The following is a 22,234-nucleotide window of genomic DNA, read 5'->3' on the forward strand; positions in this document are numbered from 1 at the left end:
CAAACCCAGCTTTCAGTGGACATATCATCACCCCCTGGCCTACGGGCTATAGAGGCTCCCTGCTTTAGTTTGGGTATATAACTTCTTCCACCTTGATCTCTGGGGCTGGAAGACTTGCCCAGGAGTTGCTTTGTTCAAACAAACCTGTTCTTTTACTCTTTCAGTTTGGCTTGGTCTGGCTTACTGTGTTGGTGGAGAAACCTATTATGGGGTACAGAAAACCTATTAGAACATAAGACTCTCATCAACCCTTAGTAAGATCCAAGAATCTCACAGTTGTTCAATGCCTCCGTGTGGTAGAACAAATAACATATGTCCTAGCTTCCTGTGGGGGCAGCATTCATGACCAACAGGGGGGTAGAGTAGGGGGGGGGGTCTTCAGGGTGTCAGTCTCTCTCAGTTCCCACCCCTCTCTTCTCTTTTCTCCCCCTCTACCTCTCCCTTTCCATAAGAAAACCAAATTGAAGATGAGCTTTATTTTGCGGCCATTCCTGATCTTGTTGAAAAGAGACCGTCCAGGGCCAATGAGACAGTTCAGCAGGCGAAGGCTCTCGCCTTGAAAGCTGGACGACCTGAGTTCAGTCCCTGGGAACTGCCTGGTGGAAGGAGGGGAGGACTGAATTCATAAAGTGTCCTCCTTCCTCCTAGGTGCACACCATGGAATGCACACACGAGCTCCTGCAAGTACACACACACACACACACACACACACACACACACACACACACACACGAACTCACAAAATAGATAAATATTTTATAAAAAACAAAAATTGAAAATAAACAAAAAGCCCACAAGACTGTTCGGCCATGGGAGATTATAAAGTGAAGCCTACAGTGAGTTTCTCTTTGAAGAAACCCTTGTAAAATTCCAAGCACAAGATGGTTTCATTTGTTTGACAGGAAAAGGAAATCTTTTCTATTTGGCTACAAAGAAGTTTTTAAAACTATGTTAAAAGAGCCTAGTGTGGTGATAAACTGTAACCCCAGCCCTTGAGAGGCTGAGACAAGAGGATTGAAAGTTACAGGCCACCCTGGGCTCCATACATGGAAAGGCCTAGTTTCAAACAAGTAGAAAACAAAAAACAACACACCCAAACCATAGGCAGTCAAAAAGAAAACAGGCACTATCCACTTATCATCGACCTACCTATCTATCTACCTATCTCCCTACAAATCCAGTTTCTTGCAATTTTTGTTTGTTTTTGTTTTTAAGGCAGGGTCTCATGCTACAGCGCAAACTGCAGTGGAACTCACTATTGTAGCACAGGATGGCCTGTAGTGACCTTCCTGTCACGGCTTGTGGGTGTTGGGTTAGACTTGAGCTACAATCCCTAGCTATATTAGCAAATGTAAATGTCTTTGCCAGTATCTCAAACCTGGCTTTGAACATGGTAAAATGCAGAGTCAGGCTCACTATGCCTTTGGGATGCCAGCTCCCAATTACTTGAACTCCTTTGTTTTTTAGTGTAAATTGAGCAGTCCAATCATAGCATTTAATGGGGTTGTAGCATTAGCTTGCATACCCAGAGCCCACAACAGGAAGCAGCTACCTCTGGGGAAAATGGGAATGGGGAAGTAGGGAGATATTGGTTATTCTGTTAGAAAGAAAACATGAAAACATATTCATAAATGTAGGCTGAATCGTGATGATTAGCCTCAGGATGGAGAGCTTGAATAGAGGACATTAGTTTATTCAAATAAATAACTAAGTGTTAGAGATTCTGTGACTCTCTTGTGCTCTCATCTCCCCACTTTCTCACCTCTCTTGATTGCTATTGCTAATGAATTATTTTTTCTTTCTCTCTTTTTTAAACAGTCTCATGTATCCAGGTTGGCTCTGAACTTGTTTTGTATCAGAGACTGGTCTTGAACTCCTCTTCCCCTCCCACTCCCCCCTCCCAGACAGGGTTTCTCTGTATAGCTTTGTGCCTTTCCTGGCTGGCCTGGAACTCACAGAGATCCCGAGTGCTGGGATTAAAGGCCTGCACCAATACTGCCTGGCCCCTCCCATTCTTGAATTCTTGATCTTCCTGCTTCCACCTCCCAAAAGCTGGGGTTACAGGCTCATGCCATCATACCCACTGCACACAGAACATAGAACATCGTACCCACTAAGTACATCAGTGCATTCTTGAAAATATTATCAGGGGCGGTGGTGGCACACGCCTTTAATCCCAGCACTCAGGAGGCAAAGGCAGGTGGATCTCTGTGAGTTCGAGGTCAACCTGGGCTACAGAGTGAGTTCCAGGAAAGGCGCAAAGCTACACAGAGGAACTCTGTCTCGAAAAACCAAAAAAAGAGCTCTTTTCATTAATATATATATATATATATATATATATATATATATATATATATATATATATATTTAATATAACTGAGGCCCTTCTTCCACACCAATACTGCCGGAACCGATAAGGTCATGTGTGGATGGTAAAGCATCAATGTTGTATTGCATAATCTTGAACGGGGACCCATGGGCTTAGCTGGGTAGTGGTAGTGCATGCCTTTAATCTCAGCACTCAGGCTCTCTTATGAGTTGGAGGCAAGCCTGGTCTACAAAGAGAGTTCTGAGAGTTCTGGTACAGCCAAGGCTACATGAAGAAACCCTGTCTCAAAAAACTAAAATCCAAGAACCAAAAAAAAAAAAAAACAAAAAAATCCAAGGGCTTTCTCACCTTCATTTCTTCAACAAAACGTGAATGTAAACTAGAAAGTAGTCTAGGCCCCTCTGGGAATGAACTCCTCATTCCTCAGCTCTGCTTTCCTCCTGAAAGCTTCCTTTCTTTTTAAACTTCATTTATTTGTGACGGGCCTGGGCTCATGTAACCCAGGCTAGCCTTAAACTCACTACGTAGCTGAGAATGGCCTTGAACTTCTATGAGTTTTTGTTTTTTACAAACTACTCATCAATTCTAGGTCTTAAAGCTCTTAGAAGCCGGCCCAGGATGGAATTATCCATGTACTTTGCAGAATAGTTATAGATAGACATTTGATCCCACCAGTCAATATGATGTGGGTATTCTTACCCTATACACAAGAGGAAACTGAGGCCAGGGAGGTCAGTTTAGGTCCTCAGGCCTTGTAGCTAAGTACATCAGTCAATCTAGATGGGGTGTAGAGAACTTGTCCAACTTGTTCTGGGTTCAACTTCCAAAACTGCCAAAAGAAAAAGTAGAAAGCTAGAAGCTGGGTGTGGTGGCACGTACTTTTGATCCTAGCACTTAGGAGGAAGAGGCAGGAAGATCTTCGTGAGTTCAAGGCCAGCCTGGTATATACACACATAAAATTTTAAAAAGTTTTAAAATAAGTAGTAATCTTTACCTCAGAATATTCTGAATACATAGCTGTCTTCATTTACTAATTTCTAGCTTCCTAAGATTTTTTTGGAGACAGAGCCTCAATATATGTCTATGGCTGGCCTGGAACTTGCTACATAGACTAGGCTGGTCTTAAACTCCTAGAGGCTGGCTTGCCTCTGCCTCCCAAGAGCTGGAATGAAACACTTGAGCCACCATGACCTGACAATGTCATCACCATTTGTAAGCTCTACCTACCATCACATCAAGCACATGTGCGGATTTCTGCAAGTGATATGCTTCGGGTAGTGGAGGAGCAGCTCTTTCTGCTGACAGGAGACTCAGGTGATGACCGTTAGAAGTCTTACCAGTGCATTTACTCACAGCTTGAAGACATTCCCCAGAAGACATTCCCCATGAGATACAGGTTTCCTTAAAGACTGAGTGGTAAAATTACTTTAGGAATCTTAACAGAGCCAGAGTTTCAGATAGAAGGCTAGGAGGGCTTTAGCTGGACAGTGAGAATGCCTGCTTTCCTGGGTACTGGATATGCCCTGAGCTTTCTTTATATCATGTGTTATGGTAACTGAAGCCGCTGTTGCCTTGGGAAGCAATGACAATTTGAATGAGGTAATTTAAAGTGGACCATGGAAATCTGAGTGTGGTTGTCTGGGCAGTACACAAGATATCTTGTGTCTGTGGCACCTTGGACTTGGATGGTAGGGATCTGTTTTTACCTTCAGGGTAAATGACAAACAGGTAAGAAATTAAGTCCTAATTTAATGGCGGAATGTTTTTAAAAATAAATTTTGGCACAGTGCCCCGAAAAGAACAATTTAGTGACATTACTGTGTGATTATTCTAAAAATACTGTTTGAATAGCATCGTGCTGGAGTAAAAAGTAAGTTACTTTCTAGAACTTCCAATTTCTAAAACTCAGACTTTAAACGCAATTTAAGAATTCCAAATCCTGTCAAAACCAGCGGTTTACGGTTTATTCCCAGTGATCTTACAATTCCCATGCCCGGTTACAAATCGCAGTTACCGGTCACGAACTCCAGTCGCATACATAAAAAAAAAACACAAAAAACAAAACAAAACAACAACAACAAAAAACCCCAAACCAAACCACCACATCCTTTTCTATCTCAAGCGAAGGGGGTGTATCTAATGTCGGAAATTGCTCTCGCTTGGTGTCCTGAACTGAAACCTAGTCTGGGATTTTTCTCACAGGCGTGACCTCTGCTCCTAGCAAGTAAATTGCCAGAGGGAGAAACAAGTGTCAGCCCAAAGGAAAACCCTGGCAGGGGATTTTCATTTCATTTGATTTTTCTTTCTCTTTAAACCGATCACTTTTGAGGAGGAGTCCAAGTCCTGGCCAGGAGAGTACCATCTTTCCCCCCACACCGGCCACCTCGCCCCCAGCCCTTTCCTAAAACCCTCCTGGGAAGAACTTCCCCGGTCACCCGGGGCTCCTCCCGGCCGCAGTCATCCCCCGATCCCGCCGGGCTCCCTCGGCTCCGCCCGGCTCCGGGCCCCCAGGCCGGGCCGCCGGGGTCGCCCGGGGCTCCCGGGCCGCGGCCCCCAGGTGCGGCGGGGGAGGGGCGCGGGGCGGGGCGGAGAGGAGGAGTGGCGCGGAGCGTGTGCGGCCGGGGAAGCCATTGCCTGGTTAATAGTTGCTGTTGCTGCACTTCCGCTTCTCTCCCAGCGAGAGCGAGACACGAGTGGCCAGGCCCAGCCGCAGCCGCAGCAGCAGCCGCCGCGGCGGCACGGAGCAGCCAGACACAAAGAGAGGTGCGGGGGGCCCCCAGGGCGGGCGGGCGGGCGGGCGAGCCGCGGGGCCTGGGGCCGGGGGCGGGCGGCATCGCCGGGCCGCGGGCGGCAGGGCCGGGCCGGGGGCGCCGAGGGCCGGACGGCGGGGATGGGGCGGCGGGCCGCGGGCGGCGGGGACCGCGCGAACTGTCAGCCCGGCCGGATCCCCGCGGGGACCCGCCCGCCCGGGGCGCATTGTGCGCGCCGGCCTGCGAGCGCAGCCCCGCGTGGCCGGGCCTGGCCGGGCGCCGTGTCCCCGCGGCCCACGCGGCCCACGCTCGCCTTCCTCACCCACTCTCCCTGCCCGGCTCGTCCCGACCTCGCCAAACTCGAGCGGACGCCGGGAGGCCTCGGGGACGGCGGCGGCGGCTCCCGGCCCTCCCCGGGCCGCCCCCGCGCGATCGCGGCCCCCGCGCCCCTTCGGCCGGTGCGGCGGTGGGCCCCGATCCTCTGCAGGGCGGCGGGGGCGGCCCGGCCCGCGCCCTCCTGACAGCGGAGTTCCCTCTTTGCAGCGCCTGCATGGTCTGTGTTTCTGTTTTGTTTCCTCCCCCTGCAGGGGCCGTTCGCGGGGTGGGGTGGGGGGTTCGCTATGTCGGATGACGATTCGAGGGCCAGCACCAGCTCCTCTTCATCTTCATCCTCCAACCAGCAGACCGAGAAGGAAGCCAGCACCCCCAAGAAGAAGGAGAGTAAAGTCAGCATGAGCAAAAACTCGAAGCTCCTCTCCACCAGCGCCAAGAGGTACCCCACTCCTTTCTCCACAGGCGTCCTGGCTTCCCAGGTGCCTGGTGCCGCCTGTCAGGGAGGGTGGCCTCGACGGCGTTCTCATTCGCTCTCCTCTCCGGCAGGCAGGCAGGAAAATGGGGCATGGCAGTCCCACCTGTTTTCTCTCCTGCCTGCTGGTTCTGGTTTTGTTAATACCCTTGTCCATATGCAGCAGTTGTGGCTGGCCTCGTCCATCTCTTGTGAAGTTTCAAGAATCCTCATGACTTTTATGAGTGACTCTGAATGTGATTTCAGAGTCCTCATCCTAGTAATCACGAATCTGTGACTTCCCGGAGGCTGTCATCCTTCATAATTAAGGATACCTTCCCGGGAACTCAGTCAATGAATTCTGACCTTCTCTCCTCCTCACCTGTTGCAGGGATCATGTTTTCTGAGTAGAGTTTTTTTTTTTTTTTCCCATAACTTGCTTAAGGAATAACCAACTCCCATTAGTGGCTAAGAAATTGAGGTGATGTTTTTCTGGTGGGATTTGAAGAGCCTTTTCTGGTTTGGGGCAGATGAACGAGTCAATAAATGACTGTAAAATGATTATTTCAGGTCTTTTTGGAGATTTTTTTTTTCTGTTTAAGAACTTCAGTTCCATAGTTTTCAGGGAGACTTTGGTGTTGTTGTTTTATTAGGCAGGGTCTTATTCTATAGCCCAGGCTGGCCTTGAACTCACAGCACAACTCCTGTCTCAGCCTCCTGATCACTGGGATTACAGGAGCCACTCACTATACCCAGAGTTAGTCCTTATGTAAAAAGACAGGTGGATGGATACTTTGCCTCTGTCAACCTTAAGTAATATTCTTTGATCCCTGTAGTCCTTAAAATAGGACTAGCAGATACCTGGGAACCCCCTGACATCCCTTCATTATTCCATTTCTTTTCATTGAATATGAATAGTTGGCCAAAGTAAGGAATGGAAACTGTGGGGTAGGTGGGGTATCATTCTATAAAGAATTTAACATGAAATGGGACATCTAAATGGCTCTGGCTCTCTTTGCTGAGTAGTGAGCCTGGCACTCAGAGATTGACAGTTCCTTCTTGAAAGAGACGTGGGATGCCGTTTTAGTGACCTAACTGGACTGATGTAGTGACTTCAGCCCATTTTAAATAGCTAGTGTTCAGGTCTTGAGAGAAGTGTTGAGATGCCTGGGTAAGATTGTTCTCATTTTCAAAGGGTTGGTTTGATTGTATCTCAGGCTCTCTGGTTTTAACTGATCCTCTTTGATTAACCCCATGTGAAATCTCCCAGGGCCTAGGTTCTCCCCTTCTTGCAGAGGATGGCCCTTCTCTCTCCCAGCCAGTACTCTTAAGCTCTCCATCCTCGTTTGACTTTTGACCTGCCCCTTAGGTCGGTGGCGCTTTTGTGTTTCAGTGTGCTTGGGACCATACTGGGAGGAAGATGGACAGGCATCAAAAAGTAGTTTCCTTTTTGGTCAGTGAAAATGATTGGATTTCCCCATGGATACAGTCTGTCTATTTATGCTAAGGAAGTTAAAAACTTTGTTCTGGGCATGGTGGTACAGGCCTTTTATCAACTCAGCCCTTGGAAACCAGAAGCAGGCAGATGGATCTCTTGTGAGTTCAGAGTCAGCCTGTTCTACATAGAGAGTTCCAGGAGGTCAGGGTATAGATAGGGAGACTCTGTCTCCAAAACAAAATGCCAAACAAAAAATGCAAAAACAAAATAAACTTTATTTGGTAGTTCAAATGGTAGTGTACTGGCCTAGCATGCATGAAGCCCTGGGTTCAGTCACCAGCACCATCAAGCATGGTAGCAAAGGCCTGTGATCTGGCTTTGCCAGGCTGGAGGTGATCAATTCAAAGTCATTCTTGGCTACACATACTTGAGTTGGAGACAGGCTATCTTGTAGTCAGGGTTTCATGTAGACCAGGCTCAGCAATCTGAATGACAATGGATATTCCCCTTCCAAAGGTTTTTAGAGGATAGGAAGAGGCCAGCTATAATGTATGGAGCACTGCCATTTTTAGCTGGCACTTTTTCCCCAGTGAAAGGGAAAACACACTGAATGGTGACTGGGGAAGTCCTACCCCCAGAAAACCTTTGCAAATAGAGAAACATCCATTGTCATTCAGATCGCCAGCCTGGGACCTTATTTGGAAACAGCCAGTAAAGAAACTAAAGAAAGCTGGAAGTAGAACTAGAAGGTGGGAAGAGTAAATAATAATTTTGCCTGTAAACTAACATGTTTTTTTGTATCTCTTAATGCAGCACGCTTAGATTCCTAGATACCTTGTTGAAACAGTAGCTATTTGTGTTAAAGCTGAGCTAAGGTTACCATGAAAAGACAAAAGGAGAGAATGAAAGGGAGACAGACTGTGTTTGATGCACAGCCTGCTCTGCATGGTTGGTAGATATCAAACATTTGAATCCGGTGGTTTGGAAGGTGGGTACTGCCCATGGAATGGGAAGGGGCATGTGTGCCAGGAGGTGATGTGAAAACGCAGCCAGAGTTGGCAGACTAAGGGGTGTCGTTCACTGTGGAAGAAAGCACCAGTGGAGAGTGGAGAGCTAGGTTCACTTGTGGAATGGGCCTTTGAATCACTTGCAGATTTTGCTCTGGAAATGGTGCATATGGTGGTGTTTAAGATTAAATGGCATTTAGCCTGGTATTGCCCTTTTAAGAAATTATATCATAATTTTATTTTGTGTGTATTAGTGTGGTGTGTGTGTTCAAGCATATCAAGGCACACGTGTGGAGGGCAGAGGCCAGATTGCTGGAGTCAGCCCTCCTTCCATGTGTGGGTCCCAGGGATTGAACTGGGGTCATCATGTAGGCTGGCAAGCACTAGTCCCACTCGGTATTTCACCCTGAGTACTAAAGGAGCAACTGTCTTTACAACTGAAGGAGGACATGCTTGCCTTCTGACAGATCTGAAAATGGTCAATTCCAATAGGTGCAAGAATCCGGAAACTGATGCTCCAGACCTCAGTGTGACGTCCTGATGTGAATGAAGGGGCAGATGCAAGTGTAAAGGGACTGCAGTGCTTGCTGGGAGCCGTAGAATTTAGGAGGGCACTAACAGATGTCAGCAGAGACGGTGTTCTAACTGGACCACATTTGTAGGGACAGGAAGCGCCCTTCGATAGGAAAGTTTGAAGAACTTCCCCAGTCACCACTCAATTTGTTTTTCCTTTTAACGTGGAAGAAGTGCCTGCTAAAAATGTCAGTGCGTTATAGCTGGCCTCTTGCTACTCTCTGAAAACTTTCTTTGGAAAGGGAAAACATCCATTGTCATTGAGATTGCCGAGTGTGTGTTGGCTTTATTTGTACTACCGAGCCGGCTTGGTGGATTTTTTAAGTTGTAACAGCCTGTTAGGAGAAGTTGTAAAAATAGTCTTCCTTAGGAGAAGCAGCTTACGGCCCCGAAGTTGGTGGTTGTAGTTGGTGCCCTAAGCGCCTAGGTAAGCAGAAGACAAAGGCCGGCTCGTGTGAACTGTCAGTGGCTTCGGCCTAGGGCTGGGGGATGGGCTCTTTGTGAGGTGAGGAGGTGCGGGGGGCGCTGCGGGCTGCGGGCGGGCGCCGAACGGGCGGGCGGGCGGGCGGGCGCCGGGGAAGTTGGGGGCCGGGCGGGCGGGCGCCGGGGAAGTTGGGGGCCGGCCGGGCGGGCGCAGGTGGCCGGTGCACCTGTGCCGGGGGTCCCGGGCCTCAGCTCCACCCAGCACTTCCTGGGCCACTCGACCCTTGACGGTGGCGGTCACCAGGGCCCCAGCGGCCATGTTGGCGTTGCCGGGAGGTCACTGCTCCTGGGTGCAGGTCCGGGTCTGAGGAGCACTGACCTGCGGGGGGCGCTGGTGTGCGGGGCCGTGTGCCGCTGTGCGGGGTCCCGGCCTGCGGGGGGCGCTGGTGTGCGGGGCCGTGTGCCGCTGTGCGGGGTCCCGGCCTGCGGGGGCGCTGGTGTGCCGGGCCGTGTGCCGCTGTGCGGGGTCCCGGCCTGCGGGGGGCGCTGGTGTGCCGGGCCGTGTGCCGCTGTGCGGGGTCCCGGCCTCTGGGAGGGGACCCGGTCAGGAGGGGTGCTGGTCATGGTCGCAGCCAGAGTGCTCATGATGGGCCTGCTCTGGGGGTGGGGCTGGTGTGCGGAGTCACAGCGTTTGGGGACCAAGAGGCCTGGTCCTGGCCAGGGAGAGGGGGACAACGGTGGGGTCCCAGGTCGGGGAGTCCCCAGGGCAGGCTCACCTCAGGATAATGACCTCCATTCACGGGTGAGGTGCCAAGAAGGTTGGGGGAAACTGCAGTGAAGAAAATTTTAAATTGTTTAAGTGGAAAACAGCCAGGACAACTGCGTAGTGCATTTGGCAGTATTGAAAGCCCGGCTCTTGAGGGTGGCAGAGACCTCAGGCTGCTCTCCCCTGCACTGGAAAGTCTCCCCAGCCTGGGACCTCTGGGTGTCCTCTCCTCCCTCAATGTGTGGAGTGAGGTGGGCTGCCAGTCCAGTTCTGGGAGGGGCCTCCAACTAACTTTCTGTTTCCCGATCTCCCAGGATCCAGAAGGAGCTGGCAGACATCACTTTAGACCCTCCACCAAACTGCAGGTGAGCTGCCTATGGATTGTTGTCTTCTTAAAATTCTCCTAACTTCTCTCTTGTGTTTTCTGTTATTGAATTTTGCTTCTCTTCTGTGGTCTGTGCTTGTTTGGTGCTAACATCAGATGTCCGAGGAAATGGATTGGTATGCGGTGGGTGTGGTGTGCAACCAGCTCGGGACTGTAGAGAAGGACGGGACTCACGGAGGGGCATGGTGAATAGGAAACAAACTTCAGAGTTAAGGTGAAGGGGTAGCCCCTTTGTAAGCTAGCTGTGGGTGATGCCAGCCTTTAGACACGCGACTTTAGAAATTGCTCGGCTGGAATCACCTCATTACAGGTCGCTGGAGCTTGGAGTGAAAGCAAACACTAGAGCCTCAGACTTACTCATTGTAATTTTGTATTGGACTTTTGGCAAAGCAGTTCAGGAAATAACTTGTGGCTTTAATAGAATAATTTTGTTTTAAATTATAAAATTAAACTCTTAGAAGATGATGTTTTTGTTGATATTGTGTAATCCAGACTGAGTATGTATGTGTTTGTGTAGCCAGCTTCCTAAGGGTGTGTGACCACTTGGCTTTGTTTAAAATCGTCAGTTTTGCATTTTTGAGTCAAGGTGGAAAGAAGTTGTGATTGTCTAAATTGATAGTGAATCATGAAGGTGTAAAAACTTTAGTAGAACCTGGTTCAGCCTTGAATGGAAGGCAAGATTTCATTGGTGCTTTAAATTCACAGGTAGGAGTTACTGGCAAATACTTACTAGATATATCCAGTGAGTATGTGCAAGCATTCAGGATGGAAGCTAAGTGAAGCATTTTGTTTTAACATTCACGTTTTAAAACCATGACTGGTGGATTAAAAGCCAAATTGAGTGCTGCTGTTTTGTTGACGGTCGTTACTCTGCATGTATAGCTGCTTGATGTGTGCATGGGGAAGCTGAAAGACCACTTTGTGGAGCTGATCTCTCCTGCTTGTTTGTAGGTTTTAGGGATCAGACTCAGGTTGCCAGGCTTGAGCTGTAAGCATCTTCCCACTGAGCTCTCTGGGCTCACCCTAGTGATTCTGTTTTGTATGAATTTGTTCTTAATGCTGATCAGATTTGTGATACTTTTTGAAATTTTATACTGATTTGTAAGAAAGTCATTTTGAGTATTAGGACCTTTTTTTTTTTTTTTTTTTTTTAAGACATTGTCTCAAACTTGATGTGTAACTGAGGATGACCTCAAGTTTCTGATCCTCCTGTCTACCTTCTCCTCAGTGCTGGCATTACAGGTGTGAGCTACCATGCTGGCTTTGTGCCAGGCTAAACTTGGGGGGGGGGTTGTGCATGCACTCTACCAATGAGCTACATTCCCAGGGAGATACTTCGAAACTGTGTTCTTTAACTGAGCCCCTAATTATTCTCTAGGATTTCTTTTGTAGCTAATAATCTTTTCAGTGGTTGAGAAAGTGGAGAAATACTAAGAGCTGTTAGAGGCAAGCCTGAAGCTTGCCTTGGTTGTTTATGGAATCAGGGACGGTCCCCACGGCAGGTCTGTGCTGTAGCTGCCACTACTGTTGGTATTGTCTCCCCTGTGTGTGTCTCCTGTGATTTCAGACGGCTTCAGCTGATCAAACTATAAATCAGAGCTTCAAAACTAGCACCGTTTATTAAAACATAAATGGCTTTCCTGTGAATGAATAAGTGCTATCAAATTTGAACTGTGAACAGTTTGGAGATTTTCATGAGATTGTTTTTTAGAAGCACGATGGTACACTTGAGCTCTTGTAGCAGAGTTCATCGGTGAGAGGCTTGTGTTTCTGAGGCATGAAGGACATTTTCTCTTTGTAAATTCCTTATATCACTACCTTCAAGCTGAAACCTTGGAGCATTCCCTGCGGCTAGGGATGATCTATACTGTATGGTGGGGTGATAAATCTTACTACACTTAAACATTTTGGGAAGAGTGTGATTTCCAAGAACATACTAGGTATCTTTATTTTGTAAAATAAAATAAAATATATATTATGCTGCCCTTTACAAATAACAAATGGTTTAATTTCTGGAGATACTCCCTACTAGACCTTTTAACTCAGTGGTTCTAAATCTCCCTAATGCTGTGACCTTTTAATACAGTTCCCATGTTCTGGTGACCCCTAACCATAAAATTATTTTTGTTGCTACTTCATAACTAATTTTGATACTATAATGAGTAACAATGCAAATAGCTGATATAAAGGATATCTGATATGCAACCCCTGTAGAGGGGTCGTGTGATTCCCCCCAAAGGAGTCTCCACCCACAGGTTGAGAGGGAACTGCTGTTTGAAATGATACGAATTTGAGTTTCTATTTTTATTGCCTTCCTGTGTTACCACCTTCGTTGTGCTGTAGTTTCTGTCCTGGACTCTGGTCTGAGTTTGGTTTTACATTATGTATAGGATTTAAAACCAATTTTTAAAATAACATTCATTGATTTTGTCTATGTGTGAGGATGCACATGTACCACAGCATGTATAGGAGTGTCAGAGGAGAACTTACAGGAGTCCTGCCATGTGGGTCTTAGGGATTGAACTAGGTATCTGTTGAGCCATCTCACCTGCCCCTCTATAAGAGTTAATTATTTAAAATCTTGATGGCCTTTATTGTTAGAGACAGGATAGATAGTTTAGCTTAGATGTTTTTTGAAGTTAGCTTCCAAATAAGATGTGTGAATTAAATGATATATTAAATTTTTTCTGGTGTTACCTTCCACATAAGAATTCAGTAGTTCTTAGTGAAATTGTAATTTCATCAATTATAAATCATATTGAATAAGCTAAATGATTGGTTTCCATTTTATAAATTTTAAATATAGTTTACCCTTTCTAGACATAGTTTATCTTTCTAGAACTTCTTTCAGGCAACATTCAGTTTTAAATTTAGGCACATTACTTTCTTAAAACATATCAAGTGGCACACAGCATCCTCTCAGTGGACAGCTGCCTCTTATACACTAGAAGTCCACTTGCGGCGGTGGTGTGTGTGTGTGTGTGTGTGTGTGTGTGTGTGTGTGTGTGTGTGACTGCTGCTTGTATTTACTAGTCTTCGTACTCAACTAAAAAGTTTGAATTCAAAGTTACTAAACTTCAAAACTTGTGTGAATTTCATTTGCTAAATATGTTTTATGAGAAAAGGTAATAATTAGTGTATTGTATTGAATAAATTCATTTTTTGAAAAATTATGTGTACACATGTTTATGAGTATGGGTTTGTGTATGTGCATGTGGCTGATGCCAATGGAGGTCAGAAGAAGGCACTGGTCCCTGGGAGCTGGACTTAGAGATGGTTTGGAGCTGCCTATCCTGGGTTCTGGAATGGAATTTGATCCCCATACAGATCAGCAAGATTCTTAACTACTGAGCCATCTCGAGCCCTGGAAACTTTAAAAAAATATAATTTGCTTTGTAGTACCATGTAAATTAAATTCTTACTTTCAAGCATCAAGCTAATTTAGTATTGTGTATATGAATCTCTCTTCCTCTCTTTTCTCTGTGTGTGTGTGTGTGTGTGTGTGTATATGTGTACGTACCTAGTGAATGAAATATTTCTGCAACTTACCATACATTTAGTTATACTTTTTCTCTATCATTGGGTCTATTTTTTTAGGGGAAAAAATACTGTTGTGGTTTTTGTAACGAGTCCATAAAGCTTGACTCTATTTGGGATGGAGAAGTCATATGTTCTAGATAGCTCATGAACTTCAGGCCGCTAGGATCCGTTTTGTGGTGCTATTTGTAGCTTACAGCTCATCCTTTGCTGTAGTCAATTAAATTATAATTGTAACTTAAATTATGAACATGAATGTCTTTGGACAGTAAGTTTACTCATTATAACTGGCATATTTGCCCAAGTCTTTCCTACTTTAGTTCTATTTAATGGGAACATCTGTATTATAAGTAAGCCTGTAGTATAAGTAGAAACCTAAAATTCAGAATTTTGGTTAATGTTATTTTAGGTAAAAGTATTTTGAGACATCATTAAGCATTTTAAGCACAAGGAGAGGGTAGTAAAAATAAATTTTCCTTCATATAATTTTATTATATTTGACCAGTGTTTTTATTTTATTTTACTTTATTTAAGTATGTTACATCAAGACCTTCTCCACCAAGAGCTGTACTTAATCAGATAAAGTTCTTTTTAGGGTGATTTGAGGTGAAGCAACATCATTTAAAAAAAAAGTCTTATAATTCTCAGCCTTCTTATCTTTCTCTGCTGAAAGGACCCAGTGCTTTGCCTACCTACCTTACAATGTTGGAAAGCCTAGCCTTTTGCTTTGAGACAGTCTCAAATAATTCAGGCTGACCTTGAACTTACTGTTTAGTGGAGGATGATTTTGAACTAATCTACATCTACCTTTCAAGTGCTAGGATTCCTGGTTCATGCTAGCACACCCTTGTTTTTGAGACAAGTTCTTGCTGTCTCAAAATTCTAGCTTTGAATTCGTGGCCCTCTTGCCTTGCCTCCTGGTGAGGAGTCATTAATCATCACAGTTGCTGCATTGAATGATGAACTCATTGGAGCTGGATAGTGTCAGTAGGGGTACAATGTTGTAAATGTAATTAATGTCACTGACTTGTATGCTTGTAATGGTCAAAACGCTGAGTTATGTAGTGGGTTTGTACATGTAAAACCCACAGGGGCTGGCGAGAGGATTGCTGAGAACTTAAGAGGACTTGCTGTTCTTTAGAGGACTGGGGTCTGGTCCCAGCACCTGTATGGGAAGATTCAAACCACCTGTCATTTCTGCTCCAGAGGATCCAACGTTTTCTTGTCGCCTTCAGGGCACCTGCAGTCACACAGAAACATACACATAAAATAAATCTCTAAAAAACTAATAAAAAACACAATTATTGTTAAAATATTAGAGATTTTTTTGTTTTTGTTGTTTTTAATCCTTATAGCTTTAAAGGTGATACTGGTTTTAGATATTCTTGTAAAGGTGCTCATACTCTCTGTTACAAACCTTGAATGCTTATTGGGTATGAAAAGGAACTACTTTCAAGTGGTTCATAATCTATTAAAGGTTCTAAGAAATGTAGAAATGTGAAATATTGAAGTAATAACTGCCAGTGCCATGCTGTGAAGATTCAGAAAAATGAGAGATAGCTTTGCCCTGGGTGTGAGGGCCATGGCTGGAACACTTAGTTGTCTGGGGGCTGGGGCAAAGAATAAAGAAGCATAGACTCAGTGGAGGAAACAGCCAGCAAATGTGGCAGAGAGCAGGTAGAGAGGGTTGTCTTGTGGTGGGTAAGCCTTCGGCTCCAGAGTGCAGACCAAGTGGGAGGATGCCATTGCAATAAGAGAAAATCTGAGTTGCTCTGTCAGGCCAAGGCCTTGAATTTCATTTTGTAGACATTAGAGAATCTTTGAAAGTTTTGAGTGGGAAATACAATTTCTGTGGAACAATTTGGACAGAGACAATGATGGCATAAAGTTGAGTAGGAAGCAGTAGGCTTAGAGTTGGCTGCTGTAGTGTGGGTAGGAAGCAGAGAGGGCTTGGGAAACAGTAGCCTTCAGAGGAGAGAAGAAAGGAGACAGAAAGCAGAAGAACGAGGAAACCTGGATGCTGAAGTTCCGGGTTTGGGGGCAACTGGTAACTAACACCAAGAGATAGGACAGGCAAAGTGGCTTAGGGGAGGGAGGCAAGGTCTCTCCAGAGTTACTACGTTGTGGATCACATACAGTGCCCAGCATGCTGCTGCCACTGAGTAGGCCATCAGTAAATGTTTGGAGTTTGGGAGTCTATTTGAGTTTATTATTAATTAATTCTTGAACTCTCAGATCTGCCTGCTTTTAGGTAAGATTAGGCAAATTAAGTAGGTTAAAAATTTCCTAAGAGGCAAAGACAGTGACTTAAGTCTTTGATTCTGACCCTGCATGTGTCCCCTAACTTTTCAGTTTAAAGATTTCAGAACTACAGAAGACATTGGGAGAGTAGTTAGTGTACTGCACGCTCACTCTCTGTAAAACAACTTCATGTTTGTAGTTTGTATAGTTTATGGTTGCTGTGACAAATACCATGACCAAACCAACTTAGAGTAGAAGAGGGTTTATTGCAGTCCATCACTAAGACATGTCAGAGCAGGAACTCCATTAGAAACCTAAGGCAGGCCTGCCTACTATTCCACGCTGTCTTATCGCTGACCAGGGAACCGTAGTAGAAACCATAGAGGAACTCTGTTTGCTGGCTAATGCTTAGTTAGCTCTCTGAGACAGCCCAGGACTACTTGCCTAGTTGTTGCCACCTACAGTGGGGATGAGCCCTCCTGTATCAATCAACAAGACACTCAGTCCCCCACAGACAGCTCGATCTGGGTAATTCCTCACTTGAGACTCAGATGACTCTAGGTTGTCAGATTGACAGTTAAAGTTAACCAGGACACTTTTTTTTGTTTGTTTACCTATTGCGGAGTGTGAATGAAAGCTGCTTCCATGAAGTAGTTAAGTGTGCTGGAGTCAAATCTAAGGTCTTAGCAGAGGTGCCAAGGCTGGAGGTAGCTTTGAAAGTCTATTTGAGTTTTGAAAGTTTTGTGATGATAAAGAGAATGAAATTTGCCGGGAAGAAGAGCACTAGGGATTGTGTTCTAAAAGCTGGTTGCATACCATAGTAACAGCACAGGGAAGACTAAGGCAGGAGGATCGTGTGTTTGAGGCAACCCTGGACTCCTAGCAGGATCCAAATAGAACTGTGTTCCGAGGGGTCTCTGCAAATGACAGACAGGTAGGGACAGAAGCCTTGGAAAAGGGGAAGCAGAGAGGCAGGAGGAGCCACCAAGGCTCTGGGGGAAGAGGACGAACTTCAGCCTGTTGGGTTTTAATGTGTAACAGCTATGGGTGTGTTTTTATAGACCAAGAGGGAAAGCAATCAGAGAAGGATGGAGGGCAAGAAGGAGATGCAGCATTTTTCAAACAGTTCTAAAGAGGGTGGTAGAATGTGGGATTGAGGCTGTTGGCAGAGAGCATTTCCTTTGAAAGGCTGACAACCTGAAGTTTTGGTGGAGGACAGCTCTCTCCTGGCTTGGAAGCATCTCTCGTGGGTGAGGAGCCCTCCAGTCCTGTGTAGGAGAGCTAAGAGCAGTAGGGTCTGCGTCCTGCTTGTTCTTTCCTGGGAGACTTTAAGCTCCTTGAGAAAAGGGCACTGTTCTGTCTCAGCATCTCTGGTGCCTGAGAAATGGTTGATCATCAGTGGGTATTAAATTAATAGACACAGTCAGATGACTGACTAATGTAGACCTGATGGGTTACCAGACATCGTATTACATTCTTTAGGAAACAGTGGGAAGAGCTGGGGAAATCGCTGTCACAAATGGTTTCACAGCTGTGGAAGGCCCCAAGCATTGTTGGCAGTTTGGGCCCTTCCAGAATCACAAAGGAACTGGACATCAGTCAGGGTGATTAAAAAACAAACAAACAAACAAACAAACAACAACAACAAAAAAAACCCAAAGATGTGATCTGTTCTTCAGACTAGGCTGGTAATGTAATAAAGAAATTAATGTGTCTATGGTGCACGTTTCCATTTTTATAAAGTTGCCTGCAAAGAGCACTGATAATAGGGATGCTAAGTAAGTTGGGTTCCTGAATCTTAAAGCTGGTCCAAACCATTGTTAGGGGTGCTGGGACCAGCCCTCCTGAGACATCTGATGCACTCCTTGTCACCAGTCAAGTGAAATAGGGCTTCCATAAGAAACCCATTCATTCTTACTCAGCCCCTCACTTAGCCATGCTCCCCAGTGAAACAAAAGGCCGGCACTTGGTGCGGCCATCCTCCTCCTCCTCCTCACCTTCTGGACAGCCTCCTCCTCTGGGAGGCTAGAAGCTCACCAAGCCTGTGTCTGAGGCTCGCTACACTCTTTCTTTAACATCTGCGCGGGAATCCCTGTTACTCTTCCTGGAGGGAAGCCTTGGGAAGGCCAAGGTGATGTCTGCCGCCCTGCTGGGACAGTGCGCGAGACTGTCCTGAGAAGGTAACTGAACGTGTTCCTCAGTTTGCTGTCGGGGCAGGGTCTTGCTCGGAGTTGTTCAAGCCCAGTTCTGTCTGTCTGTCAGAGAATGGGCTGCCTTCCTTGTGACAAGTTGGTTAAATGACAGATGAGAAGAAAGAAAGGGGCCGATGTCATCTAGCTTTAGGTAGTGTCAGAAGCAACCTGACCACTGGAATCACGTCAGACTTCTCCAGTCTGACCTTAATAAAGAAGGTTGTGATCTCAGTAGGGCTCTTAGCATTGATGTGATGGTCACTAATATTGTCAAGACTATTGGGAGAAATCCACAGAGTCTGTTTAATGGGTAAAGGAATTTATTAGGGGAAAAACTCACTGTACATAACAAAATAGTCGCAGGTTCTGGAACGCTGTTCAGACCACCTGACTTAGTCCTGTCTCCAAAAATGGAGAGACAGGGGCGGGGAGGGAGCGAGCGCTGCCTGTATGCATCCCAGGTCTTCAGGGTCCTGAGGCTACGCCCCAGGGGCATGGACTTCAAGGTCATGAGCAGGTGGAGCAGTCACCTGCTGCATCTCTAGGGCGGGGCTTCAAGGTCATGGACAGAACAGCTACCCACTACACAAGACCTTAGGCATTTGTGCCTGTCCTAACTGATAGATAGAAAATTAATGTGGGATGTACCCCTAGTATATCGTATAGAAAAAGACACTGGACTTGACATGTTATATCATGAATCTAATTCACCACTTGGGAGTCTGAAGCAGGAGGATTGCCTTGAATTTGGGTGTAGCCTGGGCTATAGAGTGAGTGAGATTCTACCTCTAAAACAAACAAACAAACAAAACTAGAAAAAAGTAGTTTGTGCTGGGCAGTGGTGGCACACGCCTTTAATCCCAGCACTTGGGAGGCAGAGACAGGTGGATCTCTGAGTTCAAGGCCAGCCTGGTCTACAGAGTTCCAGGACAGTCTCCAAAGCTACACGGAGAAAACCTGTTTCAAACAGGGAGGGGGGGGCGCGGGTGGAGGGTAGTTTGGGATAATCTTACTAGGAGGAAAAACAATAGATTTGTTCCATCTGATAAGTGTACCACCGGAGCGGCAGCAGGATAATGAAATAATCAAATCAGGTCGCTGAAGCAGTGAACTGTTCTGGGTAGGGAGAGCTTTTATCTGCTGTGAAACGTGGACTTCAGTATGTGTCTTAGTTAAGGTGTTTATTTCTGTGATAAAGACCCTCCAACTTGGGGTCACACTCTGGAAGTCAGGGCAGGGACTGAAATGGAAACCGTGGAGGAATACTGCTGTCTGGCTTGCTTCTTCCTCATGGCTTGCTCAGGCTGCATCATTACACAACTTAGAACACCACACAGAGATGGCACCACCTACAGTGAGCCTAGGTCTTCACACATCAATCATTAACCAAGAAGATACTCTGGCTTGCCCACAGGTCAGTCTGACAGGGGCATTTTCTTAATTGGGGCTCCCTCTTCCCAGATGACTCTTGTATCAAGTTGACATAAGACTGTCCAGCACAGTGGGCAGTACAGACAAGAAGTCAAGGGATTTGTATGCTTTGTGATGGCTGGTAGGAAGGAAAATCATGGAGTACAGTGATAGAGGATCACTGGGTGGCTGGGGGCGGGGGCGGGGGTTACCCGCAGAAGGTGTGTAAATAGACTTAAGCAAAGACCTCAGAGTTGAGAAGAAAGGAAGAAGCTAGGGAAAGTCCTGTAAGAATATTCCAGCGAGGGAAGCCAGGAGATTCAGGTCCAGTAAGGAGCTGGGGAAGCCCTTCTAAGGACTTTTCTTCCCCTTCAGGTGTGTGGAGCACGGTGCAGGAAGGCGTGAGTGGAGGGTGGTGCTGGGTTCAAGGTCACAGGTGGAGAAGGGAGTAGACCCGGACCTCTTTGGATTGCACTTGGGAGTTGGGAGACAGCAGCATAAGGGGCTCTCTCCCAGGTTGTGGGTTTGCTGTTGGCTAGATGGTGGTGACTTCCTGCCGATAGTGAGAAACCTGGCCCAGAGCCCGGCCGTGTGTGCAGGAGGTCAGACTGGAGATGACTGCTCAGACAAAGTGTTGGCGAGGTTGGTTCCCACCAGACATCCAAACTAAGATGTCAGATAGAAGTTACATACAGGGGATTGGAACTCAGGAGTATTTCGGAGCCGTTTGGGAGACCTCACTGTACTGAGTCTCGTGAATAGAAAAAGCCCGTGGCTCACCCTGAAGGGAGAAAGGAGAGCTCTTTGGGTGGAGCCTGAGCATCTTGCTGACATTTAGATGTTGATAATAGAAACCAAGAAGGGGGAGGAAGGGATCAGAAATGGTGACTGGGAACTGTTCCGAGTTGAGTGATCACCAAGTCTAAAATGATGCCTAGTGGGCACATAGGAAGGTCAGCAAGTAATCAGTGGGCATCACACCTTCAGGTTGATGGTGACCACATTACACAGATCCGTGTTAGATAACAAAATAACGGGGATGGTTTTCAACCTAAACAAAAAGATGTTTCTATTCTTCTTCTCTGTTAAAAGATTCATTGTAATCAGAAAAGTGATTAGTTATTTGTAAGATTTATTTTTGCTTGTATGTGTGAGAGAGAATAAGAATGGATGAATATATTAGCCACATGTATGCAAGTACTCACCCAGAAATGTCCAGAAGGGAGCGTTAAATTCCCTGAAGCTAGAGTTTCATGGGTAGTATTGACCTTCCCAGTGCAGGTACCCGGGTCCCCTGGAAGAGCTGTACATACACACTCCTAACCACTGAGCTATTTCTCCGGCCCCAAGATTTTATTTTTGAGAGAGGGTCTCACTGTGTAACCCTAGCTGGCTTGGAGCTTGCTCTGTAGACCAAGGTAGCCTGGAACTTAAAGATGTCCTTGCGCTTCGGTCTCTTGGCACTGGGATTAAAGGTTTGTGCCACCATGCCTGGTTTCCCAGGGTCCTAAAACACTGGTAAGCATTCTTTCTCTCTTGAGCCAGCCATACCAACTCTAGATTATGCAGGCTGTCTTGGTCTTGCTTGATTTCATTAACTTGGGTAACACTTGGAAATGTTTGGGCATGGGAGTTGGGGTCACAGAACCTTAGATGCTGTCTGAGGAACACAGATAGAAAGGGGAACCACAAGTGTCTGCCTGCAGAGGGATTTCACTACAAAAGTAATTTAAATTTCTCCCATTACTACAACCCTGCCTTCTCTGTGGGAATACATTTCACTTTTTAAACATAATTTACTGGAATTGGTGTTATAAAAATTTATTTCCTGGCAGACTTTACTAGAGCATATTTATCCTAATAGAAGAAGATCATTCAATTGGTTTACATAAAAGACCCTCAAAGAAAACATTTGTTTTATTATAAGCACCCAAGAGGATTTCTAAAACATGAGTGATAACTTTCCTCTAACCTAAGTAAATATTTCAAAATAAGTACTTGTTTAGTGCTGTAGTAACTTTGTGTGTGCAGAGCCTGGCGGTGGGCTGCAGCCTCACATTGTGCTCATTCCCCTTCGTCTTGTCGGCACAGCCCTCCTGGAGAACACCTTCGGCCACATCACTGCCTTCCTCAGTGAGGCTGGCACAGAACCCTGCGGTGTTCTCCCATGCAGGGGCAGTGCTGTGGAATGAGGAAGGTCCTTAAAGGAAAGCTCACTGAGGATACAGTTCTTGTTCAGCTGGCACCTGGAATTGGTGTCCATCCTCTCCATGGATTCTGTGTCCCCTAGAACACAGTTTCTCCTATATGTTACTGTTGCCAGTTTATGTATGTGGACGCGCATTCCGTATAGTGTTGCCTGCAGGTTAAACCGTGTTTGTGGGAGAGGTGAAGGTCTT

The 22,234-nt window shown here is 46.2% G+C and overlaps 1 protein-coding gene across 1 annotated transcript in view; it reads left to right on the plus strand.

The window, feature by feature from the left end:
• Positions 1–4,924: 4,924 nt before the first annotated feature.
• Positions 4,925–22,234, plus strand: part of Ube2e1 (ubiquitin conjugating enzyme E2 E1) — a 52,203-nt gene continuing 34,893 nt past the window's right edge. The window contains exons 1-3 of the mRNA XM_076544452.1: positions 4,925–5,092; positions 5,667–5,851; positions 10,385–10,435. Of these exons, the coding sequence (XP_076400567.1) occupies positions 5,700–5,851; positions 10,385–10,435 (203 nt within the window). The 5' untranslated portion in view covers positions 4,925–5,092; positions 5,667–5,699. The remainder of the gene's footprint in view (positions 5,093–5,666; positions 5,852–10,384; positions 10,436–22,234) is intronic.

Source organism: Peromyscus maniculatus, chromosome 9 (genome assembly GCF_049852395.1).
Source record: "Peromyscus maniculatus bairdii isolate BWxNUB_F1_BW_parent chromosome 9, HU_Pman_BW_mat_3.1, whole genome shotgun sequence".
Classification (NCBI taxonomy): Eukaryota; Metazoa; Chordata; class Mammalia; order Rodentia; family Cricetidae; genus Peromyscus; species Peromyscus maniculatus.